This window comes from Fukomys damarensis, unplaced genomic scaffold, assembly GCF_012274545.1.
Source record: "Fukomys damarensis isolate Sample0158 unplaced genomic scaffold, DMR_v1.0_HiC HiC_scaffold_1, whole genome shotgun sequence".
NCBI lineage: Eukaryota > Metazoa > Chordata > Mammalia > Rodentia > Bathyergidae > Fukomys > Fukomys damarensis.
Window position 1 is genome coordinate 56,407,628 of NW_022900913.1, and position 22,555 is coordinate 56,430,182.

A 22,555-nucleotide genomic window follows, 5' to 3' on the forward strand; every position below is an offset into this window, starting at 1 on the left:
CCAGGTCCTGAATCCTCTGATTAAAACAAAACTGGATAGAAAAACTTTTTTAAGTTCCCAAAAAGCAAAACTTGACTTGCTGTTTTTCCAAGTACTACACTGAGTCTTGGTGAATGAAATATGCAGAGGCAGTGTCTCGGGTAGTATTTGTAATCTAGAGATGCTTTAAAGGATATGTGCTGGTTATATGAACATAGCCGTTTTATATAAGGAGTTTAGCATCCTTGGATTTTGGCATTCATGAGAAGCTAGAAGCAACCTCTTTCAGATACCAAGAATAGTGGGATTGTTATTATGCTTTATTTCTTCTCTATATAAATTCCTACGTCCTACCATATGAAATACGGAGAAGCCTACTTGAAATGCCAAAGTCTGTCTTTGGATGTGTCTTGGAAAAAGGGCAGAACGTTAAGAGAAAAGAGTTGTGTTTCGCATTTTGTGTATAGAAGCACTTCCAACCCAAAGGGTACACAGCAGGATGCCTGCCTTCATTCCTTTGTCCTCCTCTGCCCTGCAGGCTGCCTTGACCATCCAGGATAGTCACATTGAGATCCACAATCTGGTCCTTCAGCAGCAGGAGAGCCTGGCCTCTGGCCACTCTTTCCTGGGCAGCCCCTTGCAGGACCAGGACAAGTCCCGTACCCTGGAGAAGCAGCGCGAAGAGCTCACTGACGTCCACAAGCTCCAGCACCAGCTGCAGCAGGAACAGAGGCGCTGGCTGCGTACCTGTGCCCAGCAGCAGCGGGAGCAGGAGGCCAGGGAGAGCTGGCTGCAGGCGCGGGAGCGGGAGTGCCAGTCCCAGGAGGAGCTGCTGCTGAGGAACCGCGGCGAGCTGGACCACCAGCTGCAGGAGTACCAGCAGAACCTGGAGCGGCTGAGGGAGGGCCAGCGCCTGGTGGAGCAGGAGAAGGAGAGGATGCGCGCGCAGCAGGGCCTGCTGGGCCCCTGGAGGCACACCCGGCAGAGGAGCCTCCCCGCAGCCTTCCCACCCTTCCTTTCTGGGAGCAGGGAGGTAGGCTCTCCCCTGCTCACTCTGGCGGCTTAGCAAACACCTGAGGCGGGTCGTGTAGGGGCTCCCAGGGCTGTCTCAACCTGTAGACAGTCAAAGCTGAGAGCTTTTAGAAATGATGCCTGAACATCTTGACCTAAAATATGGAAAATTTAAAAGCCTGGTTCCTAATGGGTCATTTTACTCTGAGACACCCTAAAGAGGGAACGCGGACCAAACTGTCCTACAAAGATCGGAGTGGGTTGGTCCTGGGGGACAGTGATTGTGAGCAGGCTGTATCTCCTTTATTTTAGGGACCTTTTGTATATACGATCTGTTCTTATTGATAAAGAAAACTTCCGTATTCAATGACACATGTACCTTTTAGCAGATTACACTCTAAGTGCCGAAGAGAGCAAACATAACACTGCTGTGTCATGACAAGGCAGTTCTTACTTTGTGAACTGGATATGGTAAATTCAGAATCCTTTTGCTAATAATGGTCATGAGTTGTGCTGATTAATGACCAAATAGAATAAAACCTTTCAGAGAATTCTGTTTCCTTTGCATTCTCTCCAACCATGTTGCCCACTCCATTTGTCCCAAAAGTTTATTTTTCTGCACTCTGTGCACTGCGTGTGTGCATAAAGTTGTAAGAATTCATAAGCTTCTAAGAAAGAACTGTGTTGCACTGTTTCCTTTTTTCACTAAATACATTTGGTGCAAATTCCTCACATTTACATGGGTATATTTTCAACTTCTTTTATTTAGCAGAAGTAGACATGATACTTTCTGTGATTTAATGTGAAACTGTTTCATGGCAGAGAGCACTACTTTTTAAAAAAGATACAGTGCATAGTGACTGAAAGTGTTTGCATCTAGCTCATTAAAGCAGATGGGAAGGGAGAGTAAGTGGTAACATTCTTCTTGACTTCCCTCTTACTGAAATCTCCATTGCTAGATTCTGTTAGAAATACATACTGTACAAAACTTGTTTAGGTTGCTGGGAGATTATTATAATTTTTCTGTATTTCTTTATACAGGCAGTGGAACTTAATCGATCTGAGAGTTTGTGGCATGAAAATTCATTCTTCGTCAATGAAGCTTTAGTACAGATGTCACTTAATGTGTTCAGTAAACCGAGCCTATCAGGTATCTACCAAGATGCCGCTTGCCCCACTCACACACCTAACTCGGATTCGTTGAGGACTGGTGAAAATCAAGGAGTCTTCAAGACAGATGTCTCTCAGTCTGCAGATGTGGACCCTGGACTGTGGACAGCCGCTGAGCCCTGCCATCAGATACCTCCTCTCCATGACGGCAACAGGGATTCGTGTAAACATGGTAATTAGCACTTTACACATCACCTGTCACTCTCTAACAAGAAGTTGTTTCTCTGAATGTTTGGCTCCTCTGTAGAACAAATCAAAATTGGCCCTACAATGGGAATGTATTAGTACTTGGAGCAAGAATTTGAGGCAGAAAGTTTTTTTTTTTTTTTTTTTTTTTTTTTTGTGTGTGTGTGTGTAAGTCTAGGAATTGTGTTACTTGAGAGGATCTAGACAAGTGGAGCCGTGGATGTAGGTCTTAGAGCGGTGATGGCGAACCTGTGGCACATGTGCTGTAGCCAGCTGTTTGTTGTCAGTGAAAGCCCAAAAGGGTCTGCCATCACAGGCTTAGAGAGCTCACCCAACATGTAAGACCCGGACAGAGGCCTGACAGTGTTCCCTTGCAGGCACAGCAACTTGATATTCATTCCCCACTGTAGACTTTAAAATGCATATCCATCGACTCTCAGAATAAAAGGTATGAGCAGGGTTTGCGGTAGAACTTAATTGTCTATCGCAGCAATTTCCTGTCGTGCTAGTGAAATCTTCCGTATTGCCATTAAACACCCCAGATGAAACTGTTAACATCATCTGTCATTGCAAAAAAAAAGGTGTTGTCTCTCCATAAGTACCTCGTAATAACACAGTTTGCTAATCCTGTTAAAGCATTTGCCAAATATAAAGGAAGGGAAACTCAGGTTTCCTGCTCCATGTGAGTCCAAGTGATTTAAGTAGTTGTCTTTTATAAATTGTTTTCTGTGGGATATGAGGTAGGGAATGAGAAGAACTTGAAGCATCTCTACCAAAAAACAGATGGTATGCAATAGAATAAACAAATGTCCAACCACATGGATGTGAAATAAATCACCAACATCATAATGTTTCAAAAACATAAAACAAGCAGTAGTATAGAGATCTTCAGAACTGGACACAGATTTGCTTCCATGCCTAATATACATTTTTAGTTTGTCAGCTGGGGGGATAATTTTTCAGCAACAGAAAGTTTTGAAGATCTCCAGCTTCTTTCAATTAGGTAGTAATAGTTCTGACACTGCCTGGGATTTGATTTATTAGTGATCAGCAAGATCTTGATTTTAGTAGTGGCTCATTCTTTATACCCCTTGGTCACTGCTGCAATATTCTTAGTTCTTCTTGGCATATAGAAGAGAAGAAATCAGTTCTTTAAAGTGTCATTTTAAATGTTCTTTAAATAAAAACAAAATATATAATGAAATAGTTTGGATTAAAAAAGAGTCAAGCAAGAATTTAGAAGAAGTAACTCCTTTAATATATTATCTTGTAATTTAATATTGTGGAGACCACGTTGCCGAATACTTTTTCTAGGCCCATGTAGCTTTGTTGTGTTGATTCATTAGCTTGCTATTTACAGGCTTTGTGTTTTTTTCAATGTGGTTTTGCCTACTGGCTTCAGTATGATTCAGAAACTCAGTTTGAGTTAAACCACATTCGGCTTTTGTTTAAAAGAAGTATTTGTCTTTTACTTTTTGTGCATCTGCCATCTTTTTCTGTTGCCTTGTGCTTCAGAGTAGAAAGCTTTTAAAGATTTGGCATCACATTTGCAGTAGATTTAAAAAAAGTACTAAGGAAACAAACTGACTATGTGCAGAACCATTCTATTCACATGTAAAGAGTTAGAGCCAAGAGAAACGCTGAGAAAACGGACTTATGCTTGAGAAATTGTGTGTCCAGTGCAGGCCAAGGGCACTTAGGATGTCAACAGGAGGCAAAAAATTAACTTTGGTCTAAACCTCTCAGACACATCCTCATGTTTCCAAGTAAGGGTTAGATCAGAAATGTTTTGTGTACTGTTAACCATTGGCGTTTTGCAACTAGTCAGAAACCCTATTTATGTTTGTTTACTTAAGCTTGGTAAGCAATTTCTGGAGGGGAGAAAAGAAAATCAGAGACTAGGAGGGGAGAGGGAAGTGGATAAAAATGGGATCTATTTTTTTAAGAGGGTGGTCAGGCCCAGGTAAAATTGTTCAGCCCATCCCAGAGCTTTCACAGCTTTTATAAGCAGAAGCAGCACTTCTGCGGCCTCTGCAGGGTCGGGGAGTTGGGCTCCAGGACTGCTTGCCACAACTGCTCCTGTTAGGGTGGAGATGGAGCCAGCCCTGCTGGCAGAAGTGGTCCTGGGTGTTTTGGGTGGTGGAGGGGGCAATAAAGATGTCAGAGTCCAGGCCGAGGCAGGGCAAACCTCTCCTTTCCCGTTCTGCTGCTGAATCGTGGGGTTAGTGGACTTCGTAACCGCTACTGTGGACCCCTGTGGGCCACAGTGCTCTGGCCCAAAATATTTGCCTAGAAAGTTCGGGTCTGGTGTTCCATTAACGCAGTTAATCATGATTTAGTTAGGGCGGTGATGACTATTTCGTTTTGAGACCCTAAAGTCAACTGTTTCTAGCAACACTTGAAGGAATGGTTTGTTCTCTTGCCTGGTCTGGTACTGTGTATATGGTTCCAGCTCAGATCAGTGGAGATGTGGATTTCTAGAACAGTAATGCTGATGGGGGAAAAGTTGTATGTAAACAAAATTCATGAATGTGTTTATAAGGTTGGAATTTTTATTGGTATTTTTCAATCTAACCTAACCAGACACTGTATGTGCTCTTTGTGCTCTGACTTTGAGTAGTTTTTAACTTCTCCACCACCACCTCCAATAACTACTTGACATCAGATTTCAGTCACTGAGCAAAGAATTTACATGAAAAAACTGATATATAATAAAACAACTCACTGTCCTAGTTCTCCGTTTATCTCCATTATCTCCATTTGAGAAGGGAAATTAGGATACAGAAAAATTAAGCAACTTGTCCAAGTTACACAGCTAGTAAATGGAAGAGCCAGGAATCGAACCCAAGAAAACTGGCTGTGGAGCTCATGATCTCAATCTTTGCATTTTAAGTTATTAATTTCTAGAGAGCTGGGTTGAGTTATACTTTTAAATAAATTGGAGAAGATACAGAATAAATCCTTTTCTAATGCCTGGCAGGATGTTCATGATTAAGGGCCAGGCTTTTGTTTTGGTCCCCCCAGCCTTCCTTTTAATATTACCATTTGGAAACTATTTCTGAATGTTTTGGATAACTGTAGCCAACTCCTGCATGGGGCCTGAGCATCTTCAGATATCCTGAGTACCCCTTGGCTTCACATTCTCCACAAGGCTCATTTTCCTAAGGATATTTTGTTTCTCTAAAGTCTAATAGTAACCCAATGTTATTTGTAAATATTTTAAACTAGCACTTTAAAGAAGTTATTCTTTAGCTTTGGAAGTTATTTTCAGAATTCTTGGGTGTTTGAAAATTAAATGCAAATTGGAATCTGATTTTATTTATAGTGGAAGAGATAGTTGGTATAAGGACTTGTTCTGCTCTCCTATTCAGGACACCAGCCAAGTCCACAAAACTATTTGAATTTCTTTAAATAATAAAGTCTCTGTGGGACAGTTGTTATGTAATTGGCCCAATAAGATGCTCAACTGAATTACTCTTAAAGGAAAAAAAAAGGTAAAATCATTTCATTTCTGTGACATTTTTCTTCCCATCTTTCAAATTTTAGAACTATATATTGAATGCATCCATTCACTTGTTAATTGCCTTTTCATTAGTAAAGAAAGCATTTTTTTATGCTATGAAAATCTGAAATCATCTTAGTCTTCCCTGTCAGACTTTTATGTGTAATTCAATATTGTATTTGCAGATTACCTAAAAAGTTTTCCTCAGGGCAGCTAGAGAATTATGATTTTGCTATGCATAGGATAAAATTTAAATTGAGCCACATCTTATATGGTAATTATGTAGATACTGAAGTAAAGAGAATAATTTTATTAACTTTAGGTTATACTCCATAGGAGCGCTTTCTTTTACTACATGTGAGAATTTGGTGCCCAGCAAAAATATTTTCACAATTCAAAACATTCTACTTAGAGTAGCTTATCTTGGCTTTTTTTTTTTTTTTTTTTTTTTTTTTACCCAACAAATACTGAAAGCTATGTTAAACTCCTGACAAGATTTTCTTTTTTTTTCCATTGAGTTTATAGGTACCCTTTAAGTATACAGTACAGTTACATTCATCATTGAGAAATTGTACCTTTACATGACAGATCTTGGTTCTCATTTTTCCCCATACCTCTGTCCTCTGTTCACTTCCTCCTCTATTTACAAAGACTTTGTTTCCATTTTTCATTTTCTCATATTTTTTCTTTTCCCTTATTTCCTCTCCCCTACCCCTCCCACTTCCCCTACACCTTTAGCCCTTTTCTTCCTATTTCGCATTGTCAGTTATACAATTTGGATCTTATTTACACTTTTAGTTTTTCACACCAGAGAAACTATTCGGTATTTACACATGTGTGTCTTATTTATTTCACTTAAGTGTATGGCCTCAATATGCATCCTTTTCCTATGAATGACTCTAGTTTCTCATTCTTTATGGCTGAGTAGTGCTCCACTTTTTTTTACATAGAAAACTTCCAAATTAAAGGTTCTGTTACAGTTAGTATGCACATAACAGTCTTTAAGAAGTGAGAATATGGTAAATTCTAGTAAAAAATATTCCATAATTCAGCAGTTGGCACCTTATTTGTGTAATCTATGTGGAAAGAATGTTTGCCAAAGAGTTTTAGGCAATTTCTCATAAAATGAAATTAGCATTAGTTTCTGTAAACTTTAACAACAAGGTGTATTTGAAGAGTGGGTTATAAAAGTCTGCTGGGAGTCCACCTTAGGCCAGTGGCTTACAAAGGAAATGTACTCTGTGGTATCTATGGAGGCTGGAAGTCTGAGATGGAGGTGTTGGCATGGCTAGTTTCTTCTTGGCTTGTAGAGACTGTCTTCCCTTGTCTGCACAATCTTTCCTCTGTGCCTGTGTATCCTAAACAATGCTTCTTATGAGGAAACCAGTCACAGAGCATCAGGGCCTTCATTCATGACATTTAATTTTCTTCTTCAAAGGGTCCAGAGTCAAATACATTCTGAGGTATTAGGCATTGGGACTTCAACACATGAACTTTCGGGGGATAGGATCCTGCCCTTAACAGGGAATAAAATGATTATTTTTTTTTCCTGTGGTAGCTTTAGTTGTCATAAAAGCCTTAATATTTTTAAATGCACAAAAGTTGGACTATAATTTACCTATATAAGGATCCTGCCCTTAACAGGGAATAAAATGATTATTTTTTTTTCCTGTGGTAGCTTTAGTTGTCATAAAAGCCTTAATATTTTTAAATGCACAAAAGTTGGACTATAATTTACCTATATTGTTAGGTTTTTTTTGCTTTAATTAGGGCAGTTACTTGAACATTGTTTTTTAGATGAGAATGGGCATATTCAGGGTAATATGATGGTAGATTGATGGCTGTTTTTTAAAAAATTGAATAACAATAAAATTTTAATATGTATATCTTTATGGCTACAGATCCAGTCATCTGTGTTATTAAGTCTATATCAGTACATAGAAATTAGAACAGAAAATAATCAATTTTTGTAAGCTCTTTTTCAATTTATATGGCCTTAAGCCTTGAAGATTTTGAGCTCTTTCCATGGTTAAGAGGGATATTAAATACCTGTTTTGGGGTTGATTAAATGAAACCCAAACTGAAGAGTCGAAAACATTCATCAGAGCATCACATTATTATCCAGTTACATCTATAGGAGTTTGAAGAAGTTACAATTGAAAAGCCATTGGGCCATTCTGGTTTTTTCTTTTAGAATTCTATCGCTTTAGATGCTTGAAAGGAAATCTAATATTTCTTGCTTTGGAAAATCTCTATCATGACCAAAGTATAAAGAATTAAGTTCAAAGTCTTACTTTTAATTTTCCTTATTCACAAATGTAGCTATTTAACTTTAGCCTTTTACAGAATTTGTACCAGGAAAAGGCAACATGACATTTGCTCATAGAGATTGGTGAGCCACACATGCTTGCTGCCAACTTCCTGATTGCATATTCTCTGGGGGCAGGGTGGCTGTGTGAGCCAACTGGGCCAGAGCTGTCCTCCTTAGCACATGGAGCCTGGTACACAGCAGGAGAGCAAGCCTGGCAGGTGGGTGGATTCAGAGGCAATGAGCCAGCCATGTGGCTGCCTGTTCATCTTGCCCTGGGTTCCCGTTTGGTTTGAACAAGCTGTTGAAGTGGAGATCCACTTAGTATGAATGGTTCCAGAGGCCAGGCCTGGATATGGGTCATCCTTTGCTTAAAAACTAAAAACAATACGCGGATATATATACTGATGTGGCTTTATTCTCAGTGTGACTAAGAGTTGGGTTTGGAAGAGAAAGTGTTTTTCATCATTTATGTACCAAACATGGTGAAGGATAAAACATGCTCCCATCGGTCACAGTGAATTGTGGGGCAGTGATCCAGCACCAGCACAGAAAGTATTACCCTCCCCATGCATCAGAATTTGGGGACTGTCTCTTCTCTCCCATCCCCATTGAACCATGAAGGTTCCATTTTTAGAACTTTCTTAAAACATGGAGTATTCAGCTTGAGGGTTGTTGTTTTATATTTGCCGAAGATGATGGCCCTCTACTTCAAGAATTGATAAACTCTATCTTAAATGGTTATACAGGAAATATTTTAGTTTTTGAGAACCATCAGATCTTTGTTGCAACTGGTCGGTGTTGCTATTCTGCTGCTGTAGCTTAAATGCTACATTACATAAATGCTATATTGCCATTGACAATACATTAAAAATGTGCTTGGCTATGTTTCAATAAAACTTTATTTATAAAAATAAAGTGACTAGTTTGCCTATCCTAGATATTAGTTTCTTTGCTTTTCTTTTTCCTTTCTTAAGTTGAAAGATGATGAAGGTTACACTCCTCCTGGTTTGGAAAGTGTATCCAAATTAGTTCACCTTGCAGTGAATTAATAATTACATATATGGCACATCATGCTATTCAAAAGCACATTTATATTTATGATCTCATTTGTTCTTTACACAATCTTGTGAGCTCATAGTTACTGTATCTTTTCTCACATAAGGCAGCTTCCTCTCACTTTTTGTTCAGTGAAAATATGAATTCAGAAAGATATAGATAAAGGTATCAAATGGAGTTTAAGGGCAGTGATTTAGCATTTTGAAAGATAAGATCTTCCTCCCAAATTCCACTCCCCAAATCCTGTGGTGGTGGGGTTGGGGAGTGCCGCCTCTAACTGTGAAGCTAATGGGAGTAACATATGTGGATGCAGTTTTTGTGCTAGAATCATGGTTGCCATAGCTGGCTATGAGTCAGGATGTTATACAGCATGCGACAAAAGGCCAGATTCCTCTGTTCAGAGATTTGATTCAAATCAGGTTTAGGCCAGAACCTGTATGCTTGTGTACCTCACATTCTCCTTAGGTGATTCTGAAGCAGCCAGCCTGACAGCCCTATGCTGCTGATCTGGAGTACTGGTATTGAGTTCAAGGACCCCAGCCCTCAGTGCTACGGGGTCCCTAAGTCTCAGTTTCCCCATCTGTACAAAAGGAAGTATTCAATAGTATTAAGAACAATACCCAGGGATCCAATGAACATCAGCTTCCTTTCTGCATTTGGGAAGTAATTCATCCTAAAAGTATCTTCTACAAGTCATCAGAAAGCCAGTAGTTTAAAATGTGGTTTTTAAAAATGAAGCTATAAATTGGTGAAATCTTAGCTCAGCATGAAAATATATTAGAGTACTGTACAAGGGGTGAGTATCCTCCAGGATTGATCTCAGAACAAGCAATTGTCATTCCACCAGATTCTGCCTGGGAAGAAAGCTTCAAATCACAGCATTTTGCTTCCCTCTGTTCCCTCTGTGGTGGAACAAGTCAATCCCATTTTTAAGTGCAGTCATAAATACTAGAATGGAGGTTATCCTGACCAAGCTAAACATCCCAATTTCGGAAGGAGGGCTTCATATCTATACACCTGATGTTAGTCAAAAGGCCTCCAAATGATGAAGGGCCTCTGTATTTATAGACCACCCAGCCTAACTGGTTGCTTCATATAAACATATCCCAATGGACAATGTATCAGGAAGAATGACAATGTAATAGGAAGAAAAGGACTAAAGGTGTAGGGGAAGTGGGAAGGGTAGGGGAAAGGAAATAGGGGGAAAGGAAAAAATATGAGATAATGGAAATAGAGTTTTTGTAAATAGAGAAGGGAGGAAGGGGTGAAGGGAGGGCAGGGGTATGGGGAAAAATGAGAACCAAGACCCGTCGTGTAAAGGTACAAGATCCCAATGATGAATACAACTGTTCTGTTTACCTAAAATTTACCAATAAATTCAATGAGAAAAAAAATTTTAAAAACTTCTAATCATACTCAGTTCCCTGAATGAGCTCTCCAATAAAAACAAAACATCAAAACCACCAACAGCAGTATTCTTGTGTAAACCATTTCTCCCTGTAAATTAAAAAATTCCATTCTGGTTTATGTCCTTAATCTCCTTGAGTTTGGTTATCTGTAACAATTTGTTCTTGTTAGCACTTGTTAAACTGATAAAAATAAGCTTCAGAATCACCAGCAGGCAACTCTTATTAGCTCTTTTCATTTGAATTAATAACATGTACAATAATTTATGTAGTGTCTGTCTGCTTCACTAGACTCAAGGGGGTGAAGTATTACATGAGTCTTCTTTGTTAATTCCTCTATCACAGGCACCAAGTGCAATGTTTGGCATATAGCAAACATCAGAGAAATATTTATGCAATGAGTGAGAGAATCAAGGTCCAGACTCTTTGGCAGAAGTGAAGGCAATTGTGGGCTTGAGCCACACATTGAAAGGGCTGAGGGGGTATGACTGGTTAAGACACGCAGGAAAGGTGGGTGTCTCGGACTAACTGCACTTAGAGTTTCAGAACTTTTTGTAAGATAGATTTATTTCATCCCAGGGCATTCTTAAAATATGTAGGTAACTGTAAGATTGCTTCCTTTTGATATCTTACTATATTCTTTTTAAAATTACAGATTTTTCTTCTTCACTAATGTTGAAATAGATCTGTTTATCTACATACAGGATTATGTATCAGTTTAGTATAAAAATTCCTTATGCAATGCTAGAAATCATCTCTTTATATGAGTTATTTTTCCATTTAGAACATTGTACATATAGCTACCATATGGCCATGTGAAGCAAATGAAAACAAGCTGAATTGTGTTTGCTATAAAATGCTTTATGTTCACCTAAACTTGTAGAAATGAATCTTTTACTGTCATTCAAGGGAGAAGACACATACATGACTTACCATGTGATCGTTATATCAGTATTAATTAGTCACCTTATCAACTCACTAGAGTATTTTTTTTTAAACATAAACTATCTTGAACAGTAAATTAAGCATGGGTGGCTAGCTCAACATCAGTGAAACACTTTCTTAAGCCCTTTTTCTTCTGCTAAATCCTATTTAACAGTCCAGTGTATCTCTTCAGGCAAAACAATTAGTATTTGTTTAGTTACGTACTCCTACAATGTGAACCAATTTCCTTGGCATGACCCTCTACTTGTCAGCTATGAAATATTGCCTGAAATATTACATATTTATTAGAGCAATTTAAAAACTAAATATGGTGATATCTTCAGAAATATATCCTTTGCTTTACTCTAGACTAATGGACTGAAACACACTTATGTTCCTAGTCCATCACTTCTCAGACAAAGCTGGCTGAGGAGGTAGGATTGTTCTGATCAGACCTTGGTCCAGCCAGTAAATATGCCTTAGTTTTGATCCATGGTGGTGTTAATTTGCAGTGACAAATCACCATAGAGTTTACGTGGATAAGAAGCCAGGGTATCCGTTCTCTTTGGGGGTAAGGTGTTAATTTAATTTAATTTAAAATGCTAATGCTTAATTTGAAGATTTATCAAAGGAAAAATGTAGACTTTCAAAGGTTCCTATTATGTGGATAGGACTCTGAGCCTTTTGTGGCATGATTTCACAGTAAAGCTGTTTGAATCTAATTATTTTCATGGTGACTCTTTTTCCCTGGTTCTCTTTGTGCAAATTTCATTACACTACAGCTTTTTCCTCCTAAAACCTAACATGCTGGATGTTTGTATTAAATATAGACTGTAAGGATCATCCAGTAGAAGGCAGGGGGTTGTGCTTCTCTGGTGAATTGAGGTCTTTTTTTTTTTTTTTTTTTTTTTTTTTTTAAGCAATGGCGCTATAAAGCCTTGGAAGAAACAAGAAACATTTCCAAGAGAAGCACTGGCAGAGTTTTAATTTTATTTAATGACCTGCTTCCTACCAGTGATCTTGGCACCCTGTGTGGTGATTTGCAATCAATTAATCACGCAGGATGTTGTAACACTGCAGCAAGGGCCTTGCCCTCTGAGAGTCTCATAAATCCACCAGAAACAAAGGACAGAAATTGCATGTTCGAAGACGTCTTCATGTGAAACCCCAAAGGAGAAGGGGTTTTTATGTTCTGTTTTCTAATGAGTCTTCAGAAGCCTCAGTACTTTCTTGTGGATTGTGAGTTTTGAAGTTCCCTTTTAACCCTTTTCCGGGCTGTCAGTACAGGAATCTGTAAGCCTTAGCTGCATCCATTGTAGATGGTGATCATTTAGACTGAGATTCTTGATTCTTCTGGATGACTGAAGGAAGTCTATAGTTTGTGTTTTCCCCTAAATTCAGGGCAGTTATGATCAAGGGTCCATATTTTGGAGAGTCTTTGCAGGAATGATTCAGAAATGAGGCGTATTTCCATCCTGGGAATACACTGACATTCGTTCGAGGCAGATGGCCCAGGATGGGATGGTGTGATATTAGGAGTCAGGGAGACTGTATCCTTGGCTTGGCCTGAAGCTTCTGGAATCTGTGTGTTAAGGGTCTCAAGTGTGCATTCTTGTTATTTCAGATATCTCTTTGCAATTAACTGTTTAGCTAGGATAGAACTTTTTTTTCTTTCTTTTTTTTGGTGAGGGGTACCTGGGATTGAACTCGGGTCCTTGGCAGGCCACCAAACCGCTGAGCTAAATCCCCGGCCTAGAATTTTTTTCATATTGTTTGAGCATAGTGAGCATGGAGCTATTTGATATTTTTAAAATTAAATAAGCCTAAATCTTTGGATATATGTATATTTGGGTGTTGTCTTTATTCATTTTCCTATGGCTTGGTTTTTGGAATGTTCTTATGAATATGGAAGCTTAATATAAATTCCATCCGATTAAACTTGAACCCTTTTTTAAAAAACTAAAGGTTTTTGAAGTTGTTTTACTTCCACTGAGTAGGTTAAACTTTTGGCTCTTAATGAATTCATTCCCACTGAAAAGTTGTGCTATTTTTTACTTCTTGTTAATTTGACCAGATTGGCATGGTAGACACAAGTGGAGCTCATCATCTTATATTTTTAGATACTGATGCTTCTGTTCAGCTGGCCCTAAAATATACTCACAAAGTTTTGCATATGCGAACTACTTTTTCATCAGCTTATAGAGTGGAAGGAAGAGGGAAAGAAAGTATAATGAACATTTTACCCAAAATGTGATGGTCTGTTAGTCAGTGTGTGGTAATGAGACCATATTTTGCATTCAGGCTCCAGTATGAGAAAGTACAGTTGCACCTTAATGTCCCTGTTGGGACTGTGGCCTGGAACCATACCCACCGTGAAAGAAGGACGGGGTCCTACTGCAGAGGGACTGCTTAGCCTTCTTCTGGAATACTCAGCTACCTACATAATTTGGCTTAAAAATTTTTAAAGTTATTTTATGATAAAACCAGAAGTTCAAGGGAAAGCATTTTGAAACATTAGATGTTAAATTTGTCTTTTTGGGCTCCCAGTGCTCTGGGCTGGCTATGAGTTGTTTATCTTAATGAATACAGGGGAAGAAAAGCTGAAATCTCAATTGTGCTGTTTGGGAACAAACAAAATACTGGGGAACAAAATCAAATTAAAAGTTTCCTACTGACATATTGAAGATATACTCCTAAGTGAAATAAATAAGTCACACATGTGTAAATACCAAATAGTTTCCCTGGTGTGAATAACCTGCCATAAAACATAAGATCCTAATAAGATTACTGTCATTTAGAAATGAGAAGAAAGGAGCTAAAGGTGTAGGGAAGGTGGGATGGGTAGGGGAAGGGTAATAAGGGAAAAGAAAAAAAATGTGAGATAATGAAAAGATGGAAATAAAGTGTTTGTAGATGGGGAGGGGAGGAGGGGGTGAAGGGAGGGCAGGGGTAAAGGGAAAAAATGAGAATCAAGACCTATCATGTAGAGGTACAAGATCCCAACAATGAATGTAACTGTACTGTATCCCTAAAATGTACCAATAAACTCAATTAAAGCTGAAAAAAAAAAGTTTCCTACTGATAAAAGTTATCATTGGACCTGGTAAAATATACGAGGACTTTTTTTTTTTCCAAATGCTGCTGCTAGCAAATTAAAACTTTTTAGATAGATAGATAGATAATCCTTGGTTTTTTCCAGTACTGGGAATTGAACTCAGGACCTTGTACTTGAGAGGCAGGCTCAGTGTAACTGAGCTAAATCCCTGGCTCCTGTTTATATTTTTTCAGATAACAGATGTAGACATCTCAATTTGTAGATAATGGCAGATACTTTGTCAGATTCAATTTCTTGCCTACCTACCTAGTACATCTGTTATCCTCCTCCCTTCTCCTGGTGCCTCATATGTTAGGATGGGGACACAATGGAATTCTTCTTTTTACAAATCAAGGTGGGCTTACAGGTAAAACATTTACTTTCTCAAACAAATATAATACTTCTGGTGATTACTATTTTCAAATTTTTTTTTTTTTACTAACTTTGAGGATATATGGTTCAGGAAAATTCCAGAAAATGTGTTTCACAAAGCCTTTGATTAAATGACGGAGTTAGCATTGATCCAGAAAAAGACACTAAGACTGAAACTTGCTTAAGTTTCTGCTTATTTTTGTTGTCCAGAATGATCAAGAACCAAATCAGATCAGATGAGTTCTTGTGAAGTAAGCAGGTGATGTGATTTTTCTTGCCATCCAAAGGTGAGGAAAAAAAAATTTTTCCCCCCGACCACTACAATAAAGTTTCAGTAAAAATAGATACCAATCATGGTTTTCCAATGTAGTAAATTTCATATGCATTTATCATTCATTCATTTACTTTTACATGAGGGATTTGAGTGAACTAACAAATAGATGGATGAAAAGATGAATGTGCAGAGAAATTGCTCAATTAATAACAGACAATAGGGATGACAGACTGGATCAGTGATTAAGACAGCGGGCTTGGGAGTTATGCCAGGGTTCAGATTACAATTCTGTCACTTATTATCTGTGAAATTCTAAGCAGGTGTTTCAACTTGGTATATCTCAGTCATCTATAAAATTGGACTTCTTATAGTATCTACTTTTTGTGTAGCATGAAGATTGCATAAAACAATACATGTACATTTCTTAAATTTTGTGAGCACTTAAAAGCACACTTATTGTTATCACTGATACTATTATAGCTCGTCGTGTGAAACGAGTAAATTATTAAGGAATGGATTCGGCCACTTGAGGCACTGGATGGCTTCCAGTATGGTTGCTTTGGTGACCAGGAAGACTTGTTATGCATTTGGATATAAGTCATTGCTTCTCAAAAAATGTTCCATAATTCAGCAGGTTGCTATTAGGTCTTAAATAATTTGAAAAGTTCCCATGAGCAGATAATATTAGGAAATGCTGGTGTGGGGACTGTGTGACTTTTCTACTCTTTTATTGTGCTGATGTGCTCTGTAAATCTCCCAAAGTGGCACGTCTCAAACCTATTTAATGACAGCATCTTCAAGCCTAGCATCCCATAGAACCACTATTTCTTGAAATATTCTTTGGAAACTGTTGATGTCAGTGGGTGTTGAAATCAATTCATTGCATGTGGCCCACCCTTCAAATACATTTTTCTCTTTTGGGAACAGTTGAAATCCAAGTGACACATCCCAGCACAATTTACCACATGGGTCTCATTTTGAAACCCAAATCCAATGCAGTGAATTTCAGATACAGCTTTGTTTAACCCACAGGCCAGCATGAGGGCCTGTGGACAGGGTTGGTGTCCAATCCTCCTAGGTCTTTTCTGGGCCAGCTTCCTGTGCTTATACTCTCCGTGTGCGGGGAGTTGGTCATCCTTGGCAGAGCACAGGAGGATGCACACCCAGGCCTGCAGGCAAGATCTGTCTTCCAGTTGTTCAGCCTCTTCCTGCATACTTCTGAAACTTCTTACCTGCTGTCCATCCATAAGACACTCTCCCACTTGTGCGGAAGGCCAGATCACTGTACTGGTTCATGCGTTTCTTCTGTTGGGAATGTGCAGGCCTCCATCCTTTACTCCTACTTGGTCGCCTCTTATTTGTCTTATTTGTCTTTCAGGACTAGTTCTGTGTCATTTTTCCCCCCGGAATCCCCAATATTTTTATTACCTCCCCGACATTTTTGCCTTCGTACTCCCTCTAGACTTTACAGTGCTTTATATGGCTTATGTTATCTATTGAGGTATGATTGGCAGATAGTGAGATGCAGCTGTTAAGTCAGTTGTCCAGTCAGTTTGATAGAAGCAAGTCACAGAATATTTCTCTCACCCCAGAAAACCCCCTTGTACTCATTTCCAGTCAGCCCCCAGCCCCAGTAGCAACCAGTCTTGTGCTTTTCATTATTGCAGGCTAATGTGTTTAATTCCAGAATAAAATGGAATCAATTCCCTGTGCTATTTTTGTGTACAGCTCATTTTTTTTATTGAGCATATTAGTTTTGAGATGCATGTGTGTTGCTGCATGGATCTATGCCTGATTCCGTTATATGACTAGGTACTCTTCTGTTGAGGAATTTACCGCAGTTTACTTACCCGTTGATAGAGCTTGCTTCTTGGTTTTGGTTACTATGAATACTGCTGCAATGAACATTCTCACACAAGGAGTTTTGTTAATAATGTTTTAATTTCTCTTGGGTAAATACCTAGGAATAAAACTACTACTAGGATACGTACCTATATATCAGCTTTTCCGTCACTGAGACAAATTAAAAGACACTTTTATTGTGGCTCACTGTTTTGGTGGATTCAGTCCACAGTTTTCATCCTGAAATGCCCTGTGACCCCCGCCCCCCGCAAATGCTTTGTCCATTGAGAGGGTGAGAATTTTATTGGCAAGATGTGGGTTCATTCTAGGTAGGCAAAGAGCAGAGATAATACAGCTCCTTCTCACCCTAATCATGGGCCAGCCTCTCTTGTTTAAGGGTGGTGGTGTGAACAGGAAAGTCAGGGATACAAGCTGACATGGGGCCTTGCAGGGATCCTGATCACCAGTAGCCTTCTAAAGTTAAGACTCACAAAAATCCCATCCAAGACCCTTCCTAATCTGTTTCCAGACCACCTCCTCCTTGATTCACTTGCAGACACCCTATTTTGGTCAAACATGACAACCCTCTTTCCTTGATACCATCTAGCAATTTTTACCTTTTGCAATGATGGTGTACTCCACTTGGAAGACCTCCCACCCAAGGCCTTCTTTTCCTATTGATGTCTTGGTGAGTTTTCAGGTTTGGTTCAGCTGGTCTCTCCCCTCTGAAACCTGTCTTAGCTACCACATCTGGAAGTTGCCCTCCTGTGCAGGGTCTCAGATGTCATTCCTGTCTCTCAATAGTGTCCACAGGCAACTTAGCTGGATATCTTACTTATTGAGCTCACCTGTGCCTACACCTTCCTACTCTATGAGTTAATATAGGCTACTTCAGAACCATGTGCTTAGTGGGCCTCAGCATTCTGGTAGGATCTGGGGCTGCTGGTCTTTAGGGGAGTAGCTGAGGTTCCTCTGCACGGTCCTTGCTTGTCATCTTTTACTAGAGAGAAGTTAAATTATATGATAAAGTTATTGTTCTTTCATGGGCAGAATTGTTCATAGAAGAAAGAGGTCTGTCTAAAATGAGTGCAAATTTAGGAATTTGGGTCACCTGTCAGGTATTTAAAAGGGAAATGAACCTCTCTTTAGACTATGGTGTTGGTCAGAGGTCTCACCTTAGGAAACAAATACAAACAGCTGGTGTACCTCCAGATGACATTTGTGTTCACAAGGCCATTATAAATCACTTCCTTCAGGTGAGACAACTCTAAGGCATAGAATAGCTTTTCTGTGGTGTATATGTTCTCTGTTAATTGCTGTTTCAGGAATTTAAAATCCTAATTTTGCCTTTTTCTATAAACTGTCTACTTTTCTTAATCGTACAATTCTTACAAATGTTGAAGTTTAATTTCCAGAAATGTAATATAGTGGTTTGTACTCAAGATAAATTTAAAAGAACTATATGAGGCTGTGAAATCTTCATGAACAAAATCTATTTTCTATGTATTACATCGTATTTTTAAAGTATAATCATTTTTGAGTGACATAAACTCGAGGCTATAGTTGGAAAAGATATTTCAGGGTTTGATTTCTTAGCCAATGTTATTTCAAACAGATAAGAATTACAGAATTAATGTTTCTCATTTTAAAAGAGAAAAAAATTATGTTGCCCTGAAATATCAGTCTCTCAAAACAGAATAAGCCTGTAAGTTCTTTAACATCTCACAATTTTGTACTTGATCAAGAGGGGGAAAAAAACTCATTTGTAGACCTTTAAAATAAAGAATTGGATGCCAATGTTTTAAAACTCTGATAATAACATAATTATGAAGAAGCAGGTAGAACTAATGAGCTTGAGTGAATTTGATTCAATTGCTTGCCTTCTTCTGGTTTAAAGAAAAACACTGCATCTTGTATGCTTAAGAATTTTAACAGCTGTTTTCCCCTCCACTGAACCAGTGAGTAAATGAGGCAATGAAATTCCTAGGTTGATTTCCTGCCTTACTTAACTGGCAGAGAAATGAACTTGATTCTTCTTTTCTCAACAAAATGAGGGGCATAACTCCCTTGGCATGTGTGGGGTCATGCTGCCAGCATTTTTCAGAAAGAAAGTGCTTAGGAGTCCATGAACTCTGGATCCTAAACAGGAAGTTTAGGGTCCTGAGAATTCTACCCAGTCCTTGTAGCTACATGTCACTGAGCTCAACACACTCTTGTCTTTCTAATTGGTACATGTTTGCAGTACATAATGTGTACACTCCCTGTACGGAGTTGGTACGTATATATAACGTATCTCAATAGTGTTTTTTATTCCCTTCTCCTTCCCTCCCTTCTTCTCCTTCCAGCTCTAGATTTCCTTCCTATTTGAGAAAGATCTTTCACCCTACTTCCTATTATCTATTTTTATTTTGCTCTTTATTCATAGTTTGGATTTCTCGTAGAAGAGAAACTGTGATATTTAAGCTTGGTGTCTGATTTATTTCACAACATTATGGTCTCAAGTTGCGTCCATTTTTGTACACGTGACTCAAGTTTAGTTTTTGTTATGGGTAAGTAGTACTCCACTGTGTATTAAATACCACATTTTTTTATCCATTCACCTATTAATGGGCACAGCCCACTTTCAAGATTTAGCTATTATGAATTGTGTTGCTGTAAAACACAGGTATGCATAAAGCCCTATAATATATTGTCCTTTAAACTCTTTTGGGAGGATTCCTAGAAGTGGAATGGCTGGGTTGAATGGAATTTCTAGTTTTAGTTTTTTGAGGACTCTCCACACTGATTCCCATAGTGATTGTACTAGTTTACATTCCTACCAACACTGTAGAAGGTTTTCTTCCACTATCCCCCAACCCCAACCTCCGCAGCCTCGCCAGCATTTGTTATTTGACTCCTTGGTGATGGCCAGTCTTTCTGGGGTAGAAGCGTTGTTTTAATTTGTATTTATCTAATAGCCAGTGATGTTGAACATTTCTTCATGTATTTATTAGCCATTTTTACTTCTTCTGTGAAATGACTATTCATTTCACTTGCCCATTTTTTTATTAGGTCTTTTATTTTAAGTGGGTGTAATTTTAAAAAATTCTTTATATATTCTAGATATTAGTCCTTTGAGGAATAACTGGAAAAACATTTTAAAAATTCTGTGGTTTGTCTTTTCATTGGGTTGTTGTTTCTTTTGCTGTGAAGAAGCTTTTAAATCTGACATGATCCTATTTATTGATTCATGGTAATGTTTCCTGCCCAACTGGAGTTCTCTTCAGAAAATCCTTGCCTATGCTCTTGACTTCAAGAGTTTTATCTACTTTATCTTCCAGCTGATTATTTCTGCTTTATCATTTGGTTCTTTGGTCCATTTTGATTTTAGTTTAGTACCTGGTGTGAGAGGGGTCTACATCCAATCTTCTGCATTTGGACAGCCAGTTTTCCCAGCATCAATTATTAAAAAGGCTCTCTTTCCTCCAGCGTATATTTTTGGCGCCTTTGTCAAAGATCAAATAATTTACTGTGCTCAGGATTGTTTCTGCATCCTCCATTGTATCCCACTGAGCCTCATGTCTGTCTTAATAAGTAGTCCTTGCTTCTTAATTAGGAGTTGAACTTGTGAATATCCTAGTTTGTTTTGATTATTTAAAAATGGACATATTTCTTGTCTGCCTGTATTATGGACAATTCACATGTATGCAGAATTAACAGAGGAGTAGAGGAAACAGTCATTTACCTAATACCTATCTTCAAAAATTTGTTGTCCTTCAAGTCTTATCTAGATTCCTCACCCTCCCACACACATTATGAATTATTTTGAAGCAAATTCTAAGTTAAACACACTATTCACCCATAAACATTTTAACAGATAGCTCCAAAAGATGAGATACTATTTTTTTAAAACCATATCACACCTAGGAAAAAATTAAAAATAAATAATTCCATAATATCAACATACAGTCATTATGTTTAAATTTCCAATTGTTTTGATATTGTTCCATGTGTACGTTTGTAGTTTTATTTTCTTTTACTTGAAACCAAATAAAGACCACACAATACAGTTATAGGTATTTGCTGATCTATAAAAGCTTAATTATGCAAATTTTCAGGTTTACAGAAAAGTATAGAAATATGCATGGGGCATACATTTTGTCAATTTTGATACAGGCCTTTGTTGGCCTTTTATATTTTTAGAAAAAATGTATTACTGATATGACAAAGTCTCTCCCATTATCTTTCCCCCTTTTTTCCTATTCAGAGTTTACCAAATCCTAAAATTGGTAAATGTCTCTTCTGCAGTACATTCTTATGCTACTGCTATGTACATACATGCATCTGTTGCAAATAAATCACGTTTTTGGTTTTTTACATAAAATAACCATTTATATGTGCACACATGTCTTTTTTGAATCTTTATCACTCAACATGCATATTTATATGTGTAGCACAAATTGTTCATTTTAAACTGCTATGTGTCATTCCATTAAATAAACATGTACATATTCATGGCCCTCCTAGCAAATAGGATGTTTCCTAAGTTTTTCGATTACAAATTATGCCCAGTAAAATGTTTTTCTAAGCACGTATGCTGGAGCCCATGAGTGAGTTTCTGTAGAGTATGCCACCAAAAAGAGGTAAGGCCGTTCTTCAGCTTTGTCAAGTCCAACCCATCCTTTCCTGCAGTTGTTGCTCATTTAGATGATCACCAGCAATGGGTGAGCATTCCCATTTCTCTGGTCCTCAGAATTTTTGCCAATACAATGGGTACGAAACGGTAACTCATTCTTTCTGATTACCAGTTTGTAGGAGATTTTGGAATTTCAAAAGTGTCCACTCAAGTATACATATGTATAGGCACAGTGCATTTGGTACAGTGAGGTTTTCAGAGAACTCTGCTTACAAGGATAGCAGGGGCACTTTAGGATTGGAAAGGGACATTTGAGCTCTCCTAAGACAGAAGATTCAATTGCAAATGCCGAAGATGCTTCCAGGGCCTCTGCAGCCTCCATCATCCGCCTTGGTTTTCCTGAGCATACTTTCTTCCTACTTCCTACCAGTTTCCTAGAAAGCTCCTGTACCTTTTTCAGTAGTTTAACAATATTATTTTATACACATCTAATGTATGTGTCAGCTTTATTTTCTTTTCTAGAAATTTTGCCTTTTGGGTCCTCTGCCCTTTTGTTCTAGTATGGACTTGCTCTCTTTTCCTGCTGTGTGCTGTTGCCTTGGTTGTCCCTCGCAGCTCTCCGGTGATGAACCCTCCGTGTGCTCAAGCCTCGGCTTCCTCCTTTAGGCAAGTCTGTGGCCTGCGTGCTGCAGCAGACAGTTTCATTGAAAGTTCTAGAGCCGGGGATTTAGCTCAGCGGTTCGGTGGCCTGACTTGCAAGCGCAAAGACCCGAGTTCAATTCCCAGTACCAAAAAAAAAAAAAAAAAAAAAAA

General features: G+C 38.5%; 1 protein-coding gene across 6 annotated transcripts in view; it reads left to right on the forward strand.

Moving 5' to 3' along the window:
* The window catches only part of Arhgef28 (Rho guanine nucleotide exchange factor 28), a 300,102-nt gene that overhangs the window by 267,455 nt on the left and 10,092 nt on the right, over positions 1–22,555 (forward strand). For all 6 annotated transcript variants that reach the window (XM_010635168.3, XM_033761423.1, XM_010635173.3 and 3 more), the window contains 2 exons: positions 518–1,012; positions 2,032–2,332. In XM_010635168.3, coding sequence (XP_010633470.1) covers positions 518–1,012; positions 2,032–2,332 — 796 coding nt within the window. The remainder of the gene's footprint in view (positions 1–517; positions 1,013–2,031; positions 2,333–22,555) is intronic.